Source organism: Chroicocephalus ridibundus, chromosome 15 (genome assembly GCF_963924245.1).
Source record: "Chroicocephalus ridibundus chromosome 15, bChrRid1.1, whole genome shotgun sequence".
NCBI lineage: Eukaryota > Metazoa > Chordata > Aves > Charadriiformes > Laridae > Chroicocephalus > Chroicocephalus ridibundus.
In genome coordinates, this window is record NC_086298.1 from 12,691,378 (window position 1) to 12,714,909 (window position 23,532).

Here is a 23,532-nt window from a genome sequence, read left to right on the forward strand (position 1 = left end):
GACCAGGCAGCGACGTTACGCCTAAAACGGGCTGTAACAGAAGTTTACAACTTTCCCACAGGCCACTGCTGCCTCAGACGCTTCTCCCTCTCTATTCCAGCTACTCCTGAGTCGAGTCCCTTTGCTGCTATGGAGAGCTTTGCATTTCCAGTCGCTTGAATCACAGCCCATCCAGCCCAGGGCTACAGGTTTTGCAAATAAGGAGACCGTCCCTTTACCGAATCTACCAACCGAGCTCCAGCTGGGAGAAGAAAATCCTAATCTGAAAAACCAAGAGAAAATACACTGCAGTTAAATCAAAAAAAAAAAAAAAGTAAAAAAGACGTTTCTTAAAAAAAACCCAAAACTACATTACCCACAATTCGCGGAGGCGTGGGAGGAAATGCTGGGTTTGCAAAGGAGGTTTAGCTTCAACAGCTGCAGTTGAAAAGCGAAATACAGGGGGAGGGATGGGACTGGGCGAAGGAGGGAGGACAGGGAGGGGGGGGTGTGCTGAGCCCTGTCGCCGGTGTCGTCCCCCCCCCGCCGGGCTGGCGGAGCCGCTGTCATGCGGCGGTCCCTGCCCGGGCAGCCGGCGGCAGGGAGAGGCTACCAACGACTTTCTGCAAAGTTTGACCCGCTTGCCTTCATTTTATTATTTTATTAATTTTTTTTTTTTTTGATGCTGCGACGGCGGCCGGAGCGGGAACCCCCCCGCACCCCCCTGCTCCACCGGCGAGGCTGAGCCCCGGGGGGGCGGGGGGGCCGGCGCCGTCCCCGTATGCATGAATGTATTGCGAGAGAGGAAGCTTGCGGCAGCCAGGAGGCGGAGGCACCGATCCTGCTCCTCTCACCTCCCCGGGCATCTAGCAAAGAGGCGAAGGAAGAGAAAAAAAAGAGCGAGAGAAGCGAGAGAAGGAGCCTCCCCCCCCGGTCCATCCCCCCCCGCCGCACCTCGCCCCCGCGCAGCGCAGGGGAGCCCGGCGCGGTGCGCGGCGGCCGCCGGTGCTCGGCGCTGGTCCCCGCCGCCGCGGGATGCTGTGACATCCCCCCGACCCCCCGGAGGACCCACGCGTGTGCGGGGCAGCCCCCGCCGCCCCCTCCATGAGCCCCGCCGGTTGAGCCACAGCCGGCTCGCCCGGGAGCGGCGGCAGCGGGAGGAGGAGGAGGAGGAAGGTCGGACAAGCCTGCGGAGGAGCGCTCGCCGAGGAGGAGGAGGAGGAGGAGGCGGAGGAAGGGCAGTCGCGGGGCCGGCGCCCCCCGGGCCGGTGCGTGGCGGCGGGATGTCAGGGGCGGCGGTTCCGCGGCGCTGAGCGGGCGCGGAGCGGGGGAGGCTCAGCCCCCGCCTGCGCCACCGGGACCTCCGGCTCGTTCTTCATGGTTTCGGCTATTTCTAAGGGAAAGACTTAAAAAAATATAATAAATCCCCAAACCCAAAGCCCTGACAGCGCTGGCGGAGGAGCCTCCAAAATCGGAGATTTGCTACTTTTTTTTTTTTTTTTTTTTTTTTTGCATTTTCCACCCGTCGTTTCTTTCTGTTATTATTGTAATTTTGTGCGAAAGGAAGTTATGAACAACTGCAAGTCAGGAAGTGGAAATCCACACCGGTTGTGACAAGCTGGGGCTAAAAACTATTTCATTATTTATATAGATGTGTCTATCAACATTCTGCTTTTCATCCAAAGAATAAAGGGAAATACCGGCTAGTCCTATGTTTGACGGTGAATGACAGACCGCATCTGAAGAAAGGAAGGACTAAATATATCAGCTAAGAACACCACCGTTATTTATTGAACTCAAGAGACCTTTTTTTAACCCAAAGACTTTGAGCAAGAGACTTAATAGGTCGTTAAAAGGGGAAAAAATAAATCTTAAAGGCCCTTTGCTTCTGAAGTGCAGCTAACCTCAAAAATACGAGCAGTACTTGTAAGACGGATACTCAAATTAAGGCTTTACATGATGAATTTTCTATCCTATGGATATCAGTTTTGAGATTACAAACCAAGAAGATCTGTAATTGATCTAGCACCAGATAATTTCAATGCCTAATATTCCCCAGGATTGCTGGAGTACCCCAGGAGCTGCGTCGGACTGTACTCGGGGTATGCCATGGGCTGTATTCAGAGTATTAGCTGCAAATCCAAAGTTTTCCGGGAAAGTATTTCAGTGATTGAAGTCAAAGCCTCCATCGATCCCATTCCCACCAGCATCGACGAGTCCTCCAGCGTGGTCCTGCGCTACCGGACCCCTCACTTCCGAGCCTCTGCCCAAGTGTTGGTGCCCCCTATTCCCAAGAAGGAGACCTGGATCGTGGGCTGGATCCAGGCTTGCAGCCACATGGAATTTTACAATCACTACGGGGAACAGGGAATGTAAGTATTTCCAAGAGCGCGTGCGGGTGCATTTGCCTAGCGGGAAGAAAGAGTGGGAGAACCATGGCCTGGCTGGGAAATAATGGATTGAGCTGAAAATTATAGCCTGGTTGGTTTGATTTTAAAACCCGGCCCTTCTGAAACTTATCAGGACTTTCTCGTATGTTTAAAATACCGGAGAGCTTGTCCCTGCCCTTTTAAAGGGGTGGGTGTTCTTCTCTTCTACTGGGAATGTGCCCAAGCCCTAACCCAAACCCACTTGCTCTGTCAGGGACCCAAAAGCAATACTGTATTTGACAACAGCTTTTGAGCAGCGCTGGAGATCCTGAAATCCCAGGTCAGCCCTGCTGCGACGGGCACCCCTGGTTTGGTACGCGTTTTAGGTGAGGGGTTCCCCTGACAGCCAGCTCCTCTCTTCCTTGTCCCCCCCCATCCCTTACGGGGTAAAACTCCGCCTTGACAAGCCCCAGGGACAGGCGAGGGCTGACACTTGTGGCACGGTGCCGTCCCCAGCGTGCGGTGCTGCTGCTGCAGTGTGCCATGGCTGTGAGCGCGGTAGCCCACCGGCTTCGGGAACGCACTTTAACGTCAGAGGAGGAATCCTGCTTGCTTTGCCCACGGGAGCAGGCAGCCCACAGGGAAAGCACAAGATGGATTTAACCCACTGATAATGAAACCCTTTTGCATCACCTTGGAGCAGGGTGGAAATGTCACATTAACCCTCCTTTTGGGTAACGTAAGAGTGGGAACATATAGGTATATATGTAAGGTAGGAGGAACGTGGGGGCTGTTTGCTCACCAAAAGCCCCGTGTTACTGGTCAGACAGTCATAGCGAGACAGGAATGAGTCAAATTAAAATGCCACCTCCCTGCTGTGAGAAGTCACCTCTCCCCGGTCCCCCAGCAGTTTGTTCCCCAACCCTTGTCGCAGGCTTTGGCCCGCGATTGGATCAGCAGCGGCACCTGATCTCCCGCTGCCTGCACAGACCAGTCCTGCAGCTCTCGGTGCGGGGCAGCACTGGTGCAGCAGGACTCTCTCTGCCCAGCCACGGGGACAAACGCTGAGCCTGCTGCTGGCAGATGGGGTGGTGGCTGGAGGTGCTGATGCTGCCCTGGCGCTGGGGACAAGGCAGAAAGGGGAGGTCAGGTCTAAGCAAACCCTCCCGGCTGCTCATCCCAGGTGCCCTGGGTTGGGGAGATGCCAGCTCAGCCCCTCGAGGGTCATTTTGGGTGGCTTAAAAAAAAAAAAAGTGGGTGAGGAGGGCTGAAGGAGGATGGGAATATGGAGTGGGGCTGGAGAACAGGACACACTGACTCGGTGCGGTGCCCTCCTCGAGGCCTGAACATCTGCATGCACACCCCGGCCCTTCTTCCCTGCCTGTAAGCCGGGGTGAGGACACGGGTTCAGCATCGCGGATGTAAGGCAAATCCGCGCTGTAAGGTGTGGAGCAGAGGGAAGGGCACGCCGAGGGGCAGCCGCAAGCGACGGCCTGTCCCACCCCCCGCATCTGTCCCCACGTCCCCTCCCTGCTCAAACGGGAAGTGCCTCGAGAAGCAAACTGGCACCTGGCAAACACCGGGAGCGAGGGAGCAGAGCGGCTTATCTTGAGTTTAAGAGTACTTACAACAGGCCCGAAATCTGTAGGCTTTTTGGCTCCGACACCATCTTCAGCAAGGACAATTTGTTGCTCAGATGTTCCCAATTCCAGGCGTTTGGGATTTGCATGTGTAATTCTCGGGCTCATTTAGAAATCCTGTCTTTGGCGACCAGCTGCAAAGGAAAACAGAAAAGTCCACTGTATATAAATACAGCTCACATCCACCGAAATAACAAGGACGGGGCAGAGAGCTGTTCTGCCAGGGCTGCCGTGGGCTGCCAACCTCAGCGTGTCCTTTTATTTCTCTGCACCTGAGTTTCCCTGTGTTTAAAATGAGGATTTGGTGCGGTCTTCCCTTGCTGGAATGCTTTGAGACAAAAAAAAGTTGTACCTACAAGCTAAGTGCTGTAAACAGGTAGTCAGAATTTAACACTGCAGCTACGTAGGAGAGCTATTAGCCAGAAAATCATGGAAACAAAGATTTTTTTTTTTTCCTTAAGAGGCTTAATGACATTTAACTGATATAAAAATAAGAGTTACCCAAACATAAGCAGGAGCTGGTCTGTTCCTCCGCTCTCTTTCTGTAGACCCATCGCCATCTGAAAGCTATAAATAAAGGCGTTTGGGAGAAAAAGCCTCTTTTAATGCCATTGAAACATGCTCTTGGAAGACCGTTATAGAGAGACAGGACACAAACCCATCTGAAAGGAGGGGCCAAGCCTTTAGCTGGTGTAACTCATTGTAATCCCACTGACCTCCGCGGAGCTGCATTGATTTATGCCAACTGAGTATTTGCCCCAACTTTCCATGATGAAGGGACTATTGGAACATACATATTTTTTACCCACTGTGGTGACAGGCAAACAGAACATAATAATAATAATAATAAAAAAAAAATATCAGTCAGTCAACCAGAGCGCTAATACTTAGAGCAGGCTTTGGATTAATTTTTCACTTTTATGCGTCGAAGTTGTTAGCTGTGTCTAAGCTGGCCATTACATCGAGGACAGAAACAGCTGAGAAATACTGGAGCAGATGGAGCTGTGCGTAACGCTCCTATAGGGATGGTAGCTGCAGAGGGGATAATTTAGACACACACGTTTAAAGTGGTGCTGACAAATTTTGGGGCTAAATGCAGTATTTTTAAACATAAAGGAAAAATAAAGCTCAGATAACATGGAAAAGCTGGCATTATTTTCCGTGCGAGTCAGCAGATGCTGCTGGGAACGTGACAGCCCCCAGCGTGAGGATGCGGCTGTGCTCCCTGACCCCCCCCTCCGTGCGGAACTGGGGCAAACTCCCGTTTGGCCCCTTGGCTGGTGTTAGTGCTCCCCCGAGCCGGGTTTTCCCCTGTGCCCCTAGGGAAGGATGCTGCTGTGCAGCGGGAGGCGGCAGGATCAGGCCATGGAGCTCTGGCCTGGGCAGGAGCAGCTGGACCAGGTCCCCGCTGGGATCTCCTGCGGCGGGCGCTGGTTTCCGCACCGGGTCGTGCAGAACCCGGTGGGACCCGTGTCGGGGGCTGGGCACCGCCGGAATGGCATTATCCAGCCTTGTTTCTTCATCTCCATGGAGATGTGCAAGAAGCAGTGCAGATGGAGATATGCAAAACAGAGAGATAAATACATCGGAGTTTGCATACGATCAGCCAAGGATCTGGAGAAGTTTCAGGTAGCTATTTCTCCCCTGGAGGACCCGGTGGGGCAGCTGGGCAGCGTCACATCATTGCTTTGCCTTACCGGGCATCTCGCTCTTGCAAGATTAAATCTTCGGTGCCCTGCAGCAGAGACAGGATGAACTCGAGAAATCGGCTTGTCAAGAGAACAAACCCCCAGCACTCGGGAGGGAAAACACAATCAAAACCAGATTTCACCGAAGAAAAAAAGGTTATGCTTTCCGTGGGAAGTGAAGGGAGGTCAGTTCACCATGGGAATTTACTCCAGGGGTTTAGAGGAAAAGGCTTCGCTGCCCGTGCCGGCCCCTGGCCCTTACCTGGGCTGTAAGCACGCACTGTAGCCCGGTTAAACAGGCTCTCCGGTCTGACTTGAGCCTGCGCAGCTAAACCAGCAGAAACGCGTCCCTTTTGCTCAATGCCAGTTTTCTGCTAGTTTTACCCCCCTGAACCAGCCACCGGTTCGAGCGCCGAGGCAGGACCCTGCAGCTGGAGGACGGGGGGAAGAGGGACCACAGCAGCGTGGCTCCCACAGCTGGGGAACATCTTTCATTTCCTTCCTCCTCTTCCCTACAACCCTGACTTGAATTGCTTGACGTGCCAGAGTAGGTGAGAGAGACGCTCGAAAGGATAATTTAGACTTAAGCAGCTCTGAATCTGAGGTTTTCTTGCTGGAAAGGAAGTCGCCAGCGCAGGGAGGCAGGCAGAGGCAGCGATGTGGGATAGCCAAGGTGGCTTCTCGCTGCACCCGCCCCTTGCCCTGGTACCTGCTGGGAGCACGGGCTGGGTCTGAGCAGGGTTTGTCTTCTCCAGGGAGCTGGTGGAGAGGAAGGGTGCCGGAAAGTAGGAGGTTACGCAAGTCCATCTGGCCCGTGACTAATTAGGAGCTTTAAGGAATGGGGGCCGAGGATGCGATAGTGCCCGATGCCTGTCTGAAAAGGTTAACTGAACGTAGACATGTCACCGCTGGGTGCTCGGGGCTGGAGGCTGCCGTGCCTGGATTTGCCGTCCCTGCCCAGGCTGCTGCAGGGATTGCTTGGGTTCGTGCTGTGGGGCGGCCATCTGGAGGGCCAGGGATAAGCTGGGGGCTTCATTTCGTGCGGCAGAACAGGAAGAAACATATCTGAATGAGATCTGGGAGGCTAAAACCTACATAAAGCTGCTTGGCTGTCAGCAGCAGGGCTACAGTTGTGCCACGAGAAATAGCTCAAAGTTCTTCCTCCTGGTGCACGACAACATTTGTTAAGAGAGGGTTGTTGGCAGCTGCAGTCTTTGGTGATGCCCATACTGACTCTGAAGGTTTCAGAAGCGGCAGAAACAAGCTTGGCACTGTTACACGCCAGAACCCACTGATTTTGGAGGTGATCAGCTATAGTGAACCCAGGAAACCAGATAGGTTGGTTTCTTTTCACGCCTCTTCCCTGCTATTGTCAGCAAAGTGTTTGCTGGGCACTTTCTGATCTTTTCTTGGCTCAACACCACCGCAGAAAGATGCTGATGCAGCCAAAGATCATTCCACAGCGTTCTTTCCAAAACCATCCAAAAGGGCAGTTGTTGGCGTGTTATTTGACACGGACACGCTGTGCAAGCAAAGGCTGCTCACCTGGCTGGCACGCAGCCTCTGCTCTGGCAGCGGGCGAGGGGCAGCCAGCTCCACCAGCAGCCACCGCGCAGCCTCCACTCTCACTCGGGTCACGGGACCGTTGTAAGGCCTCGTTTCTCTTCTCGTTACCAAGCTGTGCAGATAAGCGTGACGGTTTTGAAATCCCAGGTTTAACCACACTCGCTAGAATTAGGCGCAGCGTGCTCCACAAAGAAACACGGGACAGTTTCTTCTTCCCCGCTTCTGCCCATGCCTTCTCTTAAGCGGGGCGCTCTTCAGAGCCACCCTGGGCGCAGCCATGCTGCTCACCAACACACACCCTGCTCACCGACACGCTGGGCTTTGTGGTGGGGTTTCGCAGGCTCTGCAGGCAGCATCCTGCCTTCAGCGACACAACTCCACCTTTTTGTTCTCATTTAAACCCTGGGCAAGTCCCGAGAAGGTCCTGTCATTCTGTAGGGAGCTGTCTGGGGTCAGATACCGCTGCTGGGAAGGAACACAGGGGCAAATAGATCCTAGTTGAACTGCGGTTCCTGAGCATCCTCTATCTGGTTCTCCTGCCATTTGCCCCCCAGACTCTGACCTGAGTAGGCTGGAGCAGCCCAGGGGGGTTATCAGCCTCCCTCGTAGCATCTCCAGTCCTGGTTTGGCACCTCCGCACCCACGGAGATGCTGTGGCTGCACCTTAGCACCACGTCTGTCACAGAGCAAACCTCCAGGAAATTGTCACATCTCATCCCCCGGTGACAGCTGAACTGAGCGCTGGACACGGTCTGAATGGAGAGTAATCCTAAACCATCTGCTGGAAGGGAGAGAAAGAGCCCCCAGATGGTGTTTCAGCGCTGGGGAGGAGGTGGGGGGCTGCAGAGCACGACCTCCGCTCATCCGCCCGCCGAGGGCTGAGTTCATCCAGCGTCCCCGGAGCCTTTCCCTTCTCAGCTCTCTCTGACGAGCGCGGGGGGCGGCGAGCCAGGATGACTCGGGTTTAGAGAGCAGAGCGTAGGAACATCTCTCTGGTGGATGGGGGTCCTGGCAGGATTGCTCAGGGATCTCCTTTTGGCTGCCTTCGCTGAAAATTTTCTTCCAGGGAAAGGACTCCCTCTGCCTGCTGGCTGTGAGCTCAAGGAGAGGATTGCTGCAGCCGCCGGAGCTGACAGCAGCCCGTAAATCTGTGCGGGGAGACGTCACCCTTGCATAACCCCCGGCTGCTGCTGCCCCCCCGTCCTGCTGCTCGGAGCATCCCGCAGAGCATCCCTGCATCCCGCAGAGCAGCCCACGTCCTGCCTTGCCCTTCACCTTCTGTGGTCCAGCCAGGCCGTCCAACCTGCAAACCAGCCGTCCCCCGCGCCACGCAGCCCCTTGCCAACGCCTGCACAGGGCAGATTTTTTGCCAGGACTCCCCACTCGCTTGAGAAAAGATAAACGAGATCTTTAAATCCCCCATGGCATCTTCTAGCTACAGCCAGACATTTACAGCTAACTGCTGAACGATCCAGCGGTTACAAACATGGAGGCACTTCACGGTCATTAACTAATTAACAATCAGAACAGCCTTGTGAGACGATCACATTAGTCCTGGCCAGTGGAGAGGAGCAGATTGTCCCAAAGCTGCGTCAGAGCCCGACGCGTGTGTGTCCCCCCCTCGCTCAGGGAGCTATCGTGAGCCGCAGCACTGGACTTATTAAAGGCTTGGGGAGTTCCCCCGACGAGCCCCAGCGTGTCCCCTCTCTCTCCCTCCCAAGATAAGCCGGGTGCCCCGGCCCAGCCCGCAGCCGCAGGGCTTGGGGGGCCAGTCCCCAGCCCAGCGTCCCGGCCCCCCCACGGGGACGACCACAGGTGCCACAGCGGGAGCGAGCTGGTCACGCTGGCACATGCCCCTTCTGCCACTTGGGCAGCGGGGACGTCATCTCGGGGTGGCGGGGAGGGCCGAGTTGTAAGCAGGAAGGAGAAGGTGCATTAGAGCCGCCTGGTTTTGAAAAGAATGTCCTTAAAATACCGGCTCTGAGCACGTGGTCTGTGGCCGTGCCATCTTAGTGCCTTTACTCTGCAAATATCTAACCCGTTTTCTGAGATGTTTACAGTAGCTCGTTTCTATTGGCAAATCTAATCTTAAAAATTGAATTGGAAGTAATAAAAAAAAAATAATTCCACGTTTTGCATCAGCATTACAAGGTGACAGAGGACTGTTTTCACTTACTGTCTCGCCAGAGAGGCTGACCTTTCCGCCCGTCTGGCCGGCACAGCGCAGAGGCGGCGGGCGCAGGCAGTTGTACAAGCTGGCCGGCCCCGCTGTCTCTGGTTACCGTAACACCATCCCCAGCCCCTGGAACTGGGTCCGTCCTAGGGCTGGAGCAGGATGGGTTACACTGCCAGCGCCAGGCAGCCAGCGGGGAGGGACGTCGGCTCATCCAGAGAGAAAATGAGTGTTTGCTGGTAGGGGCTGAAAAGAAAGAACAGCGTAAGGCAGTGGGAACCTTTGGTTCAGGAGGTTGCAGTCAACAGGGAAGCTTTATGGTCCGGCTGAGTCCTTGATCTTCCACTCCTTAGGGCTTTGTCACCTCACCCCCAGGGCCAGCTCTGAACTTGCCCATTCTTCTGCCCACGCGGGAGATTTTTATGCTGTTGAGAGGAGGAACCTCAGCCCCGAGCCCTGCGCTCACCAGCCCAAGAGGCAGGAGATCCCCCACGCGGTGCTGGAGCGAGTCCTTGTGTTCAGCCGTGCTCCGGCAGCCAGGGAGCTGCAAGAGGAGACCTCCAGTGCTGGATTTTCTCCAACACCGGAGTTTGCTGAGCACCTGCCCTTTGCAGCATCACTTAAACACCCACATATTTTGAACCGCTCCAGGTAGCCACCGGTCCCTGCAAGGAAAGCCCTGGCCCTGCTGGGTGGTGGTTCCTCAGTGGCGTTGAACAGCAGGATGGACTTTGGTGACCAGTCCTGGAAATCTGCAGACACTATTAATGGCAGGGATGAGCTTTTTCGGCAGGATGGTGTGAAAGGCACAAATTCCAGTAAAAGCTAAAGGGGGGATGCGTTCACAACTCCTTCCTCAAAGTTCGGCATGTTTCTAAACTAGTTAATTAATGCATTATCCTTAATTTGTTGTTGCTTATTGCAGGTCAAGTTGGGAGCTTCCAGATCTACTGGATGGTAAAATCCAGGCCATCAGCGACTCAGACGGAGTGAACTATCCCTGGTATGGAAACACGACAGAAACCTGCACCATCGTGGGTCCCACAAAGAAGGAGTCCAAGTTCAACATCAGTATGAACGACAACTTTTACCCGAGCGTGACGTGGGCCGTGCCCGTCAGCGAGAGCAATGTGGCCAAACTCACAAGCATTCACCGGGATCAAAGCTTCACCACCTGGCTGGTTGCAACCAACACGGCTACCAACGAAATGGTGACCTTGCAGACTATCAAATGGCGCATGAGGCTGGGCATCGAGGTGAATCCCAGCAGACCCCTGGGGCAGCGTGCCAAGCTGCAGGAGCCCTCTGCTCAAGAGCAGCCCCAGGTCCTTAGCAAGAATGAGCCAATACCACCCAGTGCCCTTGTCAAACCCAATGCCAATGATGCTCAGGTACTCATGTGGAGGCCAAAGGATGGACCACCACTTGTGGTGATACCTCCAAAACATCGGTAATATACACCTGGCGTCCCGGCACTAAAAGGGAGAATAAAAAACAAAAACAACCTGAAGCAAAACAATCACTTAGGTATTAGAATACACACGTATAATCTGAGCAAAATCAAAATGCACTTTTTAGTCATTCAACAAATGCAACCATTCTACCTTCTCCCATTGGGACGGATTTCACTGTGCTAAAGCTAAAGAGGAGACCTTTGACCGGGGTCTGTCTCATCACTGGATTCCTAAGGGAAGAAACTAACACTGATGTCTACCCGTAGAGCTTTTGTCTTTTTCTTCCCTACTTTAGTTACTTTTTGAACTTCAGTCTCATTAGCTTGTCCAGACTGCCCAGAACAATAAGAACATTTTATTTGGGATTTAAAGAATCTTTTTTTTTTTTTTTTCCTTTTTGGTTGAGAACGAAACAATTTCCTGGAGCAAAAAGTTGACTATTTAAGATAAGGATTATTTTTTTTTTTCCAAGCTGTAAGGTTCTGAGTTGCAAATCCAAGTCATGCGGCCTTATGTAGACTTTGCTTTGCATTGCCAAACTTTTGCCTTAAAGCTATGTTTGAAAAAAACCAACAAAACCACCACCAGGCAGAATGTCCTTTCTACAGATTTTCTGGGAGAAAGCTTTGGAATAAGGAATAGATTGCCAGCGTGTCATGGGCCGATGGATGAAAAGGGCATGAAATCGGAAGAAGCGTGATAAAAAGAAAGTCTTCCTGGTTTTGAAACCTGGAAGAAGGAAGCATGGAAATAATCTCAGTTTCAAAGCAATGCAAATAACAAACCTGCTGTGGGATGTCTCTTGAGTGGGAGCTGCTAGGCCATCTCCCTGCTTCGCCGGAGGGGCAGCAGGCAGACTTGCACTGCTCACACGTGGTGATCGCAGCCTCCCGTTAGCATTGTAATACCGGATAATCTCACAGCTGGAGCTGTGGCCCTGGGAGTCAACAAGGATCGAGAGGGCAGGGGGATTTCCCACCGGGTTTGTCTTTAGGACACGCAGGTGTTTGCCCAGCTAGCCCACGGTCTCACCTTCTCGTGGCCCGAGAGCCAACGGCTCGCGCGCCGGCTGCTGTTGGTGAAGCTCTGTTGCCCTGTTTTCCCATGAAATTCAGATGATGGTGCTGTAAGAAGAGCAGGATATAAAAAGGATCCTTCTGAAGTCATTGGAGACGCACGGGTGTAAGTGAGGGCAGATCTTTATCTACCAAGTCTACTCGGCAATAGCCATAATTCAGGAACAGCCACGTCTGAGAATACCAGGCACCCATTCCTAGCAAACACTACAAGCAAAAGCTATGGAAAGCTGCTCTTCCCCCAATAACAAATCACACTGGGGCCAGTAGGTAATTTTCTTCCAAATGGCCTCACGATGTCCGTGACTGTCAGGAATGGGGTACAGACAGGACCATGGTACTGTCACGGCACAACCATCTGTGTAATGCACGAGAAGGTGCCAGCAGGGCAGCCCCCGGCCCTCGGGGGTAGATCCTCCGGTGAGAAAGGTGCATTGGGGGCAGGGGGTGGAACCTCTAGGTTTCAGTAAGGGCCAGATGGCTTCAGAGATAACCAGATGCACTTCTGCGGGGGAGGCTGTGGGAGCGGGAGGGGCAGGGTTTGCAGGCGGAGGAAGTTCTGCAGCAGAGGTGGCATCTGGAGGACAGGGCACGGGACGGGGAGCAGAGGATCCGCTCTCTTGCTCCAGCACATGGCCTAAGGCAGATCACTTCCCCTTCCCTCGGCAGCTCCTTCCCCTAGATAGAACGCTTCTTCCTCTTACTAAAAATTCGCCTCAAGAGCTGGGACTGAAGAGCACCCGGCGTGCCAGACTCCAGCCTGGCCCTGCTGAGCTGCTCCGAACAGGTCTCACGGCCACACACACGCTGCTCCAAAGGCTCTCCCCTCCGAGAGGCACCGACTCGCTGCTATTGCCATCTTCACCTTCCACGTGGACATTACCAGCAAGAAGTTCTCCTTCCTCACTTCTCCAAAGCCACGCCATCTACTTCGGCAACAGGTCCGACATCACCACCTGCCTGGGGAAGGGATGCCCAGAAGATACGCCCACCCCCTTCCCCCCAGCCGCAAACCAGCAAACAAGGATCCTGGGTCCCTGCACCAACCCCCCATTTTTCGGAGGTGCTCGGCCATGGAGCTGCTCTCTCCAGCGGGCAGATCTTTGAGGTCCAGCACAACAAGAAGCTTGCAAACGAATGGACTGGATCAAACCCAAATCCACGAGCCAAAGGTTGCCTAAATCTAGGCTTTGGGACTATAAAGGATGAAGCTAGGGAGACTTTGACTTGCACAGTCACTCTCTGTATTAAACTCCATTTTCTTACGTGGATTCAAACCCTAACTACGGCTCTACCGGCACAGCCCTTTGGGACTGGCCTGTATTTTCTCCTAGGCAATACATGCAGAAGAGGACAAGACGTGAGCTGTGGGTGAATAGCCGATAGCGCTTACACGCGTCTCGGCAGCCGCGTAGGTGCGCTTCCGGGCAGTCCCGCAGGTGGGAGCAGAAGGGGTATTCTTGTCTGGTATTCACTTTGTCTCCAGGTGCTGAGTACTTACAGTTCTCACCGATGTCAGCACAGGTTGAAGAAATCAGACCCAGTTGTCTTAATTAGCTGCACAAAGGAATTCCAAGGAAAGATTTCTTCTCAGTCACCAAAAACCACATTCAGGGAACACCTACGTCCTTTTCCACTTAGCTGCGTGTTGGACTTAGTCTCCAGTGCATTAAGTAAATCTGGTCCCTCCTACTCCCTCTACCTGGCGGACTGGATGCATCCATGCAATTTGGTAGTAACCTCCTGGCTAATTCGTCCTGTTGCACTGAACAGACCCAGCTGAGCAGTAAAATACGAAATTCAAATTTCACTTTGGGGTCAGCTTTGCATGGACTTCTTCCTTCCCAAAGAATGCCTTTATCCCGTGCCTAGGTTGAGACGTGCCCCTCCACCTCCATTCACATCACCAGACACGGCGCAGAATAGCGATGCTGCCGCTTTCGAGATTTGACGCGTTGTGATTAAAAATGATGTTTTCCCAATGCTGCTTCATTAGAAAACTGATGGGGACAGACTGAGTGTAAAAGGAAGGGTGGTTGGAGGTAACAGGTGCTACAGACATCACTACTGGCACGGCTGGTTAGTAGCCATGTGGTTAGAACAGGGATTGATGGGGTCCCAACGGGGACTTAAATGTCTGGGGAGCTGGGGCACCCTGCGGCGAGTAAGGTGGTAAATCAGCAGAGGTAAATAAAGCTCCTTCTCTGGCAGCTTTTTGCAGAACCGGGAATGCACAAAGGAGGCGCTGGGGAGGTGATGGGGCACCAACGCGGGATAATGACGTACGTGAGCTTGTCTCTGCCTCACCTCTCTCATCAACGATGCTCAGCTCTTTACGGCCCCGCATGGCACGGGAGCCGGACCGTCCCTGTCGAAACCCCACAGTGGTCCAGGGTGGGAGGCAGCAGGGCGAGCCCTGGCCAAGACCCTCACCTGCGCCCTCTCCCCGCCCCGGCAGCCGCGGGGCAGGGGCTGGGAGACGCCATGGAGCTTGGCCAACACGGCAAGAACATCACGGGCCCTTTGGTTCTCCTTTCCTACCCTTGACGAGCGTGGCGAGAGAGGGACGGCCCCTCGGGGAGTCAATAAAGGTATTAAGCAGCGTTGGGGGGGAGCAGACCTGTTGAGCGGGCGCAGCGGAGAGAAGGCTGGGTCCAGCACGGGGGTACGGGGGGGTACGGCGGGGGCTGCCCCAGCCCCGGCACCGCTGTCCCCCCCTGCCCCGGCTCCCGGCGCAGCAATAAGAATCGTCCTTGGTCTTGCAGAGATACTGTGAAAACAAAACCAAGATGTACCGAGTCTGGACACTTAACAGAGATGTAAAAAACAAAACCCTGCTTTTATAACGGACAGAGAAATAAAGTGAAGTTTTCAAATGCGTCTGCCTGGAGTCGTTTGGGCGGTGGCTGTTTTTAAACAAATGGCTCCACCACCTCTGCGCTCGCGTTTCAAGGCGGCGATGAACACCCTATTTACCACGAGTGCCTTCTCTCTCCATGTCAGCATCAGATAGAGCGCGGAGGTTTCTGGTTAAACGTACCAGCCGACATCCTGCATTTTTCATTACCCGGCTGCCGCGTGTCGTGTGGCGGCAGGACAGAGCCGAGCCTGTCGGCGCAGGCAGCAGCCGAACTTCCGCACGGTTGGGTTTCCCGACGCTGTTTGCTTGTTTAGCAAAAGCCTGGTCAGATGCTTGCTGTAAACACTGCTGAAAAAGCCGAAACGGCTGGGGAGCGGCGGGCTCTCAGCGCAGCCCCGTCCTTTCCCACCTGGGCAAACGAGAGGTTAAAAGCTGCTGCAGTGTACATCTGGTTTTCAAATACCACGCTGCATTCATTTCATTATTCATTCCCCCCCACAAAAAAAATAAAAATTCGGATTTAGGTGTTGGTTGTTTTCCAGTAAAGGAAACTCAGAATTATTTTGGGTGGGCAGGGGTGGCCCGGCTGGTTTTTCAGTAGTTCTGCTGCTCTCACATCCAACCCGCAGAGAAGCGTGAAGGCGCCTCCCAGGAGCAGCGACGTCTCGCTCGTCCTGCTGCAGGACAATTCTGCCGCACCGGCTCCCGCCCAGCACCCCCGGACCCCGCTGGGGCTGCAGCGGCCACACCGCGCTCGGGGCCTTCCCACCCCCAACAAGGGGCATCCCACACCGCTGTCCCCCCTTCGCCGCATCTCCCTGGGTCCTGCCCGCAGCGAACAAGAGCCTCTCCCAAGCCCGTTATGGCCCTGAACGGTTGTAGCCAACCCTCGGCACGGGCAGCGGGGAGAGCGGGCACCACCATCCACAGGCCACCGAGGCCACCACAGGCCACGTGAGACCCAACAGCCCCATGGCTGAGAAGCTCCACCAGCAGCAACACAAACCTAAACGTTGCAGGGGAAGGGGAGGAACAAAACGTACGGGAGGTCACGGCTCGAGGACAGGAATGTGCAGGGATGGAGGCCGAGGAGAGGAGAGGACAGGTTCTGGGCGGGATTCCTTTCCCCAGTGGAAACTCTCCGGCTTCATCTGTTGATAGCAGGTTAAATTTAGATGTCCTAGTTCTGGAGAGGGAGGGAGAGGGGACACCAGCCAACTCACAGCTGTTTTGGGTGACACCCTGAAAAAGCCGAAAGCACCCGGTCGCTTACTGTCAGCGCAGAGCGGCTGGAAAAGCCCCGAGGAGGCAGAGGGGAGGTGGGGAGGACGGCGGCTGCCGAGCCCAGCAGAGCCGGGGCCAGAGCGGAGCCCAGTTCTGGGGCTTCAGGTACCGCCAACGTTCCGCCTTTATTGCGGAGCATTTGTGAACGCTGAGCCCACGCATCAAACTTCACCTTTCCAGAGGTTCTGTTGCTTGGCTTCACGATTTTCTAACCTCAGTTTTAAGCAGACTGAGGAAACGGCTCCTTCGTTTGAAGAAACGCCCCCTGGCCTCCACGGTCCTTGCTCAAAACTTTTTGCAGGGACTTCCCTCTGCTGATGCAAATCAGGTTTTGTTTCCCATTTCCTTTATCTCTCATCTTGTTAAGCTGCTCAGCTGCAAACACTCATTTTATTCCTTCATGTTTTCGAGTTTTAAAGCAAAATATTTTTAGCAATGCGCTGAAGAGTCTCGAAGTACCTATTAAAAAAAAAATAAAAAATACTGTTCACGTGTTGCTTGCACGTAATTACGACAGAGCTCCTCAAACCATCCGCATTTCCAAGGCTGCCTCCAGTGACACCTTTGCTGGGTACAGCGTCCTGGCAAACAGCCCAAACGCGGGAGAGCCGCCCTGGAGAGCCGGGTCTGACCCCACCACCGTCCGTAACCTCGGGGCTGTCCCACGTTTCCCCCTCAAAACAGGGCAAGAGCGTACGTCACCTTTGATGCAGAAGCCATTCGGGCACCATTTAGGCCCAGGGCATTTGAAGCGCCGAAGCTCCCGGCGCCTGCAGAGAGGTGCTGCCAGGAGCACTGAGCCCAGCACCCTGCGCCCAGCGAGGGGGTGACGGGGGGTGACCGTCCCTCCCAGCGCTGGGATGGGGTGCTGTGACGAGGCAGGACGGCAGCCCGAGGCCAGAGCACCCCCCGCGGCTGCGAGCGCCCAGGAACGGTGCCAGAGCACTTCATTTTATCTCGCGCTGGGGGAACGGCCGCGGCGCAGACAGGGCGCTGGCGGCACAAAGCGTGCCCGGGGGCGATAAAGGCACGTATGGAGAAGTCCCGGCTCTGCGGCGGGGGCCAGGGAGATGTTTGCAGAGAAGGAGCTTTGTGATCTACTGAAAGTTGCAGAAAACCGAGGTGGGGGCAGCGCAAGGCAGGGAGGGCGCTGAGCGGAGCAGCGGGGCCCTGGGGAGCAGAGATAGAAGCCCACGGGCACACGTAGGTGTGCAGAGCTCAAGAACGTGCCAACATGTCCCAGCTCATCCCTCGGTGAGGAAGAGTCGGTGTTTTCTTGATGGCTGCAAGACCCTGGGGCCTCGCTGCGTGAGAGGGAGGGAGGACGGGGCCGGTCTTGCTGCCGACCGAGGGAAGTTGGGAAGAAATCCTCTGCTGTGAGGGGGGTGAGCCCCTGGCCCAGGTTGCCCAGAGAAGCTGTGGCTGCTCCATCCCTGGAGGGGTTCAAGGCCAGGTTGGACGGGGCTTGGAGCAACCTGGGCTGGTGGGAGGTGTCCCTGCCCATGGATGGTCTTTAAGTTCCCTTCCAACCCAGGCCATTCTGTGACCCCCACCGAGCTGCAGCCGCCTCTTCCCAAACCCCGGGGCTCAACACAACGTTTGTCTAGGAACAAAAACTCCCTGGGCGCTACCACACGTGCTCAGGCAGGATTATTTAAGCAAGGCTGAAAGCAATGCACAAGGGCAGGACACATGAAAACTAAGGGAGAAATAAAATGTCACTTCCTCCGGGCGGCTGGCCTGCGGCGGCAGGGACGCGCACACGGGCTGAGGGGGCGAAGGGAGGCACCTCTGCGCAGGACGGCTGGTGAGGGGCAGAGCCCAGCGCCGACGAGGCTGTGCCCCACATCCTGGGCAAATGGTGGGAGGGGAGGTGCTGCTACCGCCTGCCTTTGCCTCTCCACTGCCTCACTCCCTGCTCCCAGCAGCCGGAGCATGGTCCGAGATGTCCAGCGGCGCTTTTCTGACCTCCACCATCTCTAAGAAGGATCCTGCTCACCCCCGAGACTCACCACACACAAATGCACAGTGGCAGCTCGTTGTTGAGGCTGATAAACCCGTCCTGAGCAGATGGTCACGTCAGAACCGCGTCTGGTTTCTCCCACCGAGCATCACCAGGGTTTTGGTCAGCAGCACGGGATGAACTTCAGCCCTGCCATCACTCCTCGGTTCGACAGCAGAAGGACGCCGCCGGCATTTGTCCTCTGGTTGCCTCTCCCCGCCCCACTGCTGCGGCACAGAAGGGCCCAAGAAATGATGTTCTTCCCTCCCAGGAGACAGATCTGGACCAAGCGGGATGGCCGCTGGTACTCTGTATTCTGGAACACCGAGTATTATACAATAAAACCCCTCTAAAACAGATTAAATAATTTTTCTCTTTTTGTGCCTCTTTGTGACAAAGCTACCTTTTGCCCCTTTTCCAGAAAAAAGGCACTTTTCTTTCTTGCTCTTTAGCCTTTGAGGAAGCAGCAATCCCTGGTGCGGTCTCTCCATGGATTTTGGGAGATCCTCTCTACGCCTCAGGCTCCCCCCAGGTCCGTAACACCACCACAGGAGCTCGGCCGTAGCGGAGCACCACCAGCACTTGGCTTTCCCGTGCCTCGAGGCCATGGCCCAGTCTCAGGAGGAGGGGGGAAATTATATTATTTCTTTCATTAGGAATAATTAAGAATCCACCTTTGATAAAAGCCTCGGAAGATTTCTTCCCATACTGAAACGGCAGGAAAAAAAAAGGCCACAACCACATTAGCACAGACAAAAGATCAGCTCCTCCAGAGTAGTCGTGGAACACTTGCTATTAGTTATTCGAGGACTAACCAGCCTGGACAACACAACTAATGGAACGAGGGCTCCAAGCCCAGGCAGTCCTCAGCTTTTTTACCAGCTCTGCCAAGACGGGGGCTTTCTGTGTCAGTAGCCTTATTCTTTGGTGGACATCTGTCCACAAAAAACTGGACAGAGGCCACGAGATCACAGGCCACCTAACACCGATGACAGACTGTAACAGCTTCTGGCAACCACCGACCCAGCACCACACGCACTTGCCAAGTCCTTGAGTCATCTAATAAAAATGCAGATTTTTCGAAGTTCGACTTTGCTACGTTTTGTGCATATTCCTGTAGGCTTGTGGTCACGATCAGCCTCTCTACACTGCTCAGCTCCTCCGGCAGCTACTATGGAAACCAGGAGCGGCACCCGTTTCTCAAGGGCAGATAGTTCAGGGGGTTGGGTTGTTTCTGCCATGAATTTGGAAGCACAGCAAGAAAACGCGTGTTTAATCAGGATCTGGAGTAATTCTAATGGTCCTTCACTTGCAGAGGGTAAAGGAGTTAAACAGGTACCAAGCAGCACAGCAGGGACAACCCCCAACTGCTCCCATCATTCCGAAAAAGAAACTTGAAATGGCTCAGCGTGCCAACAGCACATTCTTACCAAGCCAATCTTCTCCATAGCAAGAGGTTTATTAGCTATCTGGGGGAGCACAGCTGATACGGCCTCGCTAGGAGGTGTCGCATGCCACAGCCAGGGGAGATTAATGCAAAGAATTTAAGGTCAATGGTTTGGGCCAGCTGCTATTTATAAAGAGGAAGGAAAGCAGAACAGCAGTATCACCTCTAGGCCTTCAGAAACGTTGTATAGTCCCGGAGAACGTACTGGGAGGGCGCACACACTTCAACCCACCTCCAAACAAGCACATTTCAGGAAATCTCCTCCTGCATTCTAGCGCTGTGGTCGCAGGACCGCGGGCGCTCGCCCTCTTCCATTAGAGGGAAAGGGAGGTTACAAACAAGCCCCTGACAACGGCGGTATCTCCAACCCGACACGCGGCGGCCCGGGGTTCTCAAATCCAGCCCACATGTAAAAGCCTTAGAGCCTACAGCCCCGCAAAGCCTCTCCGTATCTAAAAATAAGCCCTCCTTGTGCACTGTATCCCCCATTTCAGCGGTCTTCCGTTTTAAAGGGAACCTACCTTAGGCATTGCCTGGAGCAGAGAGAGGAAGGACATCTTCCACAACTAGGACAGGAGTTAGGACAAACGCTAACTTTTTAGGTTGACTAGAAAAAAGCGATTTCTTCAGGAACTGTTGCTAGATGTAAGTATTTAGTTTATAACACCAGACATGAAAACAAGCAGTTATCAACTATTTACAATGGCAAAAAGCGACCACCTGCCCACCAAAACAGAAAATGACATTTGTCATCATACTGTGTGGTAAAAAGAAAAAAAAAAAAAAAGATACGTTAGAACATTTCTGCTCAAACGAGAAAAAGCAGAAGTACCCCAAAATGTCCTAATAGGACCAACAAGATAAAGCCATCCAATCTGCATGTATTCAGCTACTACACAAGCCGTTATTTCAACTGCATTTTTCACAGAGCAACAAAACGCCGTTACATCATTTAGAGGTTTCATAGAGGTCAGAGGCATCAAATAGAAAAAGTGTTTGTCCAGAATGCCTTCAGGGCATTCTTTAAAACATTTGCTCAGTATGCTCAAGTATAAACATATGAGAATTTCACAAACGTTATTGACCAGAGCTAAGAGCTACAGGGAAAAAGTACAATCTCACACACGTTAGAAAAAACGCAGCCGACAGCAGAATCCAACAGCCAGAGCCACAAGCTGCAAAATCACTAATGCCTCCGGACGGAGGTCACACTTCTAATTCAAGGGCCAGAAGTTTTCCCTATAACCTGAGTTCCATTTTCTGAGTTCTGTAAAATTTACAGAAAGGTAAAAATAGAAGAGCTTTTACTTCCCACCTCTTTGCTGAATGTTACTGCCATGGGAACATGTTCTGCACGCTGCCACTTTCTTCTAATTTCCTATTTCTCCACTAAGCCTCTGGCTCACACATGACTCAGTTTTAGCACTTCGGTGAGATAAGCATGCGCCCCATCCTCTACTTAAAATTATCAGGGCACAAACTTCAGCCCCTTCTTAAGAGCCTGGGATAATCAGTCATTCTCTTCAATGAAAAATGTGCTGGTTTATATCAGGAACTAACTTGAGCTACTCCCTTGCCCAGGCAAGGGATGACCAACAGAAAGCTAAGTCCAGTACGGGGCTGGTAACCACAGCATCCTTCTATTTCTTCTAGATCCAGGGAGATAAACCCTTCCAACACAAATAACATCAAGGCAGATAAAATAGTTTAATATAGAGCGAGAACAAGTGTTGCATAAAAATAAGCAAAATCTTTTTCTTAAAAAAAAAAAAAAGTCTGGTCTGAGAATTTGTATTTAAAAGAAAAGCCATTTGGATATTGATCATGGAGGTGACTCATGAACGCAGGAGCTTCGGCACAGTTCTACAGGAGAGTTCAGGATGTTCTTAACTTCTCCATCCACTAAATCCAGAGGAAGATCTGTGGAGCAAGAAAAACAACCAGCACAGCAATGAGTGCCAGAGTCTCCCTCAGGCAGCATTAATTCAGCAGAGCTCAAACAAACCTCCAGTCTCCCTAGAGAACTGGGAAAAGCACTAGTATTTCCAGCATCTTCTACCTGAGACTGCATCAACACATACTAACGAGATATAATTATGCTCACGCTTTCTCTATTTGACAGGGAAACAAAGTAAAAGAAACTTGCTAGAAGTAATCCCCCAAGCTGGTGGCAGAGTGGGTGACAGAGTTAACCTCAACTCTTAGTCCCGTTCTTTAACTGTAAAATCCGCATCCCAATTCAGCCAGAAAGGTATCAACTTATTTCATTCCCAGTTTCAACCTGGCAAATGGAGTAGATATTAGATTCACACGCACAGCTTCAGCACACACAACATGTGCCCGAGAGGTGGAGAAAGAGCACAATGTAACTGAAAACTCTCTCTTATACGAAAGAGTAACCTCACTGGAAAGCACATATTCAGAGCCTGGACTTTAAGCTCTACGCAGTGCCAGTACAAAGGGAATCAGAACTACTTTGTTACTGCTACTTCCAAAGCTTGCTCTTGTAAACCAGTCAACTCTTCTATTCTGATTCTATTTGGATTTTTAATGAAGAATTAGACACAAAATGGTACTTACGTGTTAGATGATCCAAAACCAAACCCTGAAAGAAACGCAAGATTAGAAAAAACAATTGTTAAAAGGTAAAATGAATGCATAAAATTTGTAGCAAAGTCCCCTCCCACACAGAGACTGAAAAACATGTCCTTCCTGCCTTAGGCCAGGAAAGAGCGATGGGCAAACAATGAAAGTCAAATCTCCACCTAGAAGAAAAGTGACTTGCCTTGGTTCTTTAGAGGGCTTTGCTTTCACTGCTAATCAGCCAGGTCCACTCATTAGTAGCAAGTGCATACAACGCCTCAAAGGCTCTCTTCTCAGCCCTGCGTACATCACTGCAGCTTCACGGAATTACATCAGATAAAGATTTGGCTATTGGTGGGCTATTGGTGTTCTGGCTCAATTTTGCAGTGCATAGTCTTTTGACACTAAGTACTTACAGATACGCAAGCATATGGTACTGAAGAGATATTCATTATTTCTCAATATTTCCCTTTGAGAAGAAAGAACAACCCCACAAATAGGGGTGAAAAGCAATCATCTGATGAGGTGTGCAGAAGAAGAGGGATTTACTGACATGCCACACCGCAAATCAGTGAAGAAATTATGAGATAAAGTCTGAGACTTTATCTCTTTTCTGAGACTTTCAACTCTCCAGGTCATGGTGCCTTCCCTACAGCAGGACCGGGACGATTTCTGACAGGACGCTAAGGAGTCACACCCAAGTTCCAGGAAAAACTAGAGACATGGGACCCGTTAGCTTTACTATATTTTGATTTCTCCTACCTCCTCCACCTGTCCCAAAAGCTGAGAATCCACTGCTTTGTGTGCCGAAACCGGTACCCTGTTGTGACAGTGATCCAAACGTCGGGGTATTCTGATTTGCTAGCGTGCCAAACGATGCTGTATTGTTACTGGTACCACCAAACCTGCAGTTTAAAGAGAAAATTTGTGTTTGCAAGCATCTTCTTACTTACACTGGAAGCTTGTCCCCATACCCACAATGATAACAGTGCACTCCTTAAACAAGGATACATCAAAAGTCTGAGACCACCTGATATGAATAATAATTGTTCATTTTGGAAACTCATTTTCTGGTTTGGGAAAGACTATTGTACACACACACACACACACACATCTGTTCAGCTCCCATTCTTAATGTAAACCAGGCAGAAAGGCAAATACGTTCATGCTTACACACATCTTCATGCGCTTGGACATACCGACTCCAGCCATGAAGTGGAATATATTAATTTACCCCTGTGTGTAGTTTTTGCCCTTTAAGCTCAAAAGTACAGCATCGTCTCGTGTCACAAAAAGGATAACGAACACAGAATTGGTATGAGCTGCTCGTGGCCAGAGCACAAAGCAGAGCCCAGATACAGAACTCAGACTCCCAACTTTCAGATGGGACCTTACCCTTCAGATGGGCCCA

At 52.6% G+C, this 23,532-nt stretch overlaps 2 protein-coding genes and 1 long non-coding RNA gene across 7 annotated transcripts in view; 1 reads left to right on the forward strand and 2 right to left on the reverse strand.

Moving 5' to 3' along the window:
• Nucleotides 1-367: 367 nt before the first annotated feature.
• On the forward strand, nucleotides 368-15,193 carry FAM78A (family with sequence similarity 78 member A). Its single transcript, XM_063353285.1, has 2 exons — nucleotides 368-2,351; nucleotides 10,341-15,193. Exons 1-2 carry the CDS (start codon nucleotides 2,089-2,091, stop codon nucleotides 10,867-10,869), a joined length of 792 nt encoding a protein of 263 aa, XP_063209355.1. The 5' UTR covers nucleotides 368-2,088; the 3' UTR covers nucleotides 10,870-15,193.
• Nucleotides 15,079-16,926, reverse strand: LOC134523852 (uncharacterized). Its single transcript, XR_010073424.1, has 4 exons — nucleotides 16,792-16,926; nucleotides 16,262-16,548; nucleotides 15,849-16,047; nucleotides 15,079-15,214 (listed from the first exon to the last, which is right to left on the reverse strand). It is a non-coding gene; the product is annotated as an uncharacterized LOC134523852 (long non-coding RNA).
• Nucleotides 16,927-21,226: 4,300 nt separating this feature from the next.
• Nucleotides 21,227-23,532, reverse strand: part of NUP214 (nucleoporin 214) — a 44,979-nt gene continuing 42,673 nt past the window's right edge. For all 5 annotated transcript variants that reach the window (XM_063353276.1, XM_063353274.1, XM_063353275.1 and 2 more), the window contains exons 34-36: nucleotides 22,884-23,026; nucleotides 22,119-22,143; nucleotides 21,227-21,458 (exon numbers count right to left, since the gene is read on the reverse strand). In XM_063353276.1, the coding sequence (XP_063209346.1) occupies nucleotides 21,425-21,458; nucleotides 22,119-22,143; nucleotides 22,884-23,026 (202 nt within the window). In that variant the 3' untranslated portion in view covers nucleotides 21,227-21,424. The remainder of the gene's footprint in view (nucleotides 21,459-22,118; nucleotides 22,144-22,883; nucleotides 23,027-23,532) is intronic.

Coding starts and splice junctions, on each gene's coding strand:
- FAM78A (XM_063353285.1), top strand. CDS start 2,089: ATGGGCTGTATTCAGAGTATTAGCTGCAAATCCAAAGTTTTCCGGGAA. Junction 2,352..10,340: donor CACTACGGGGAACAGGGAAT/GTAAGTATTTCC, acceptor TGCTTATTGCAG/GTCAAGTTGGGAGCTTCCAG.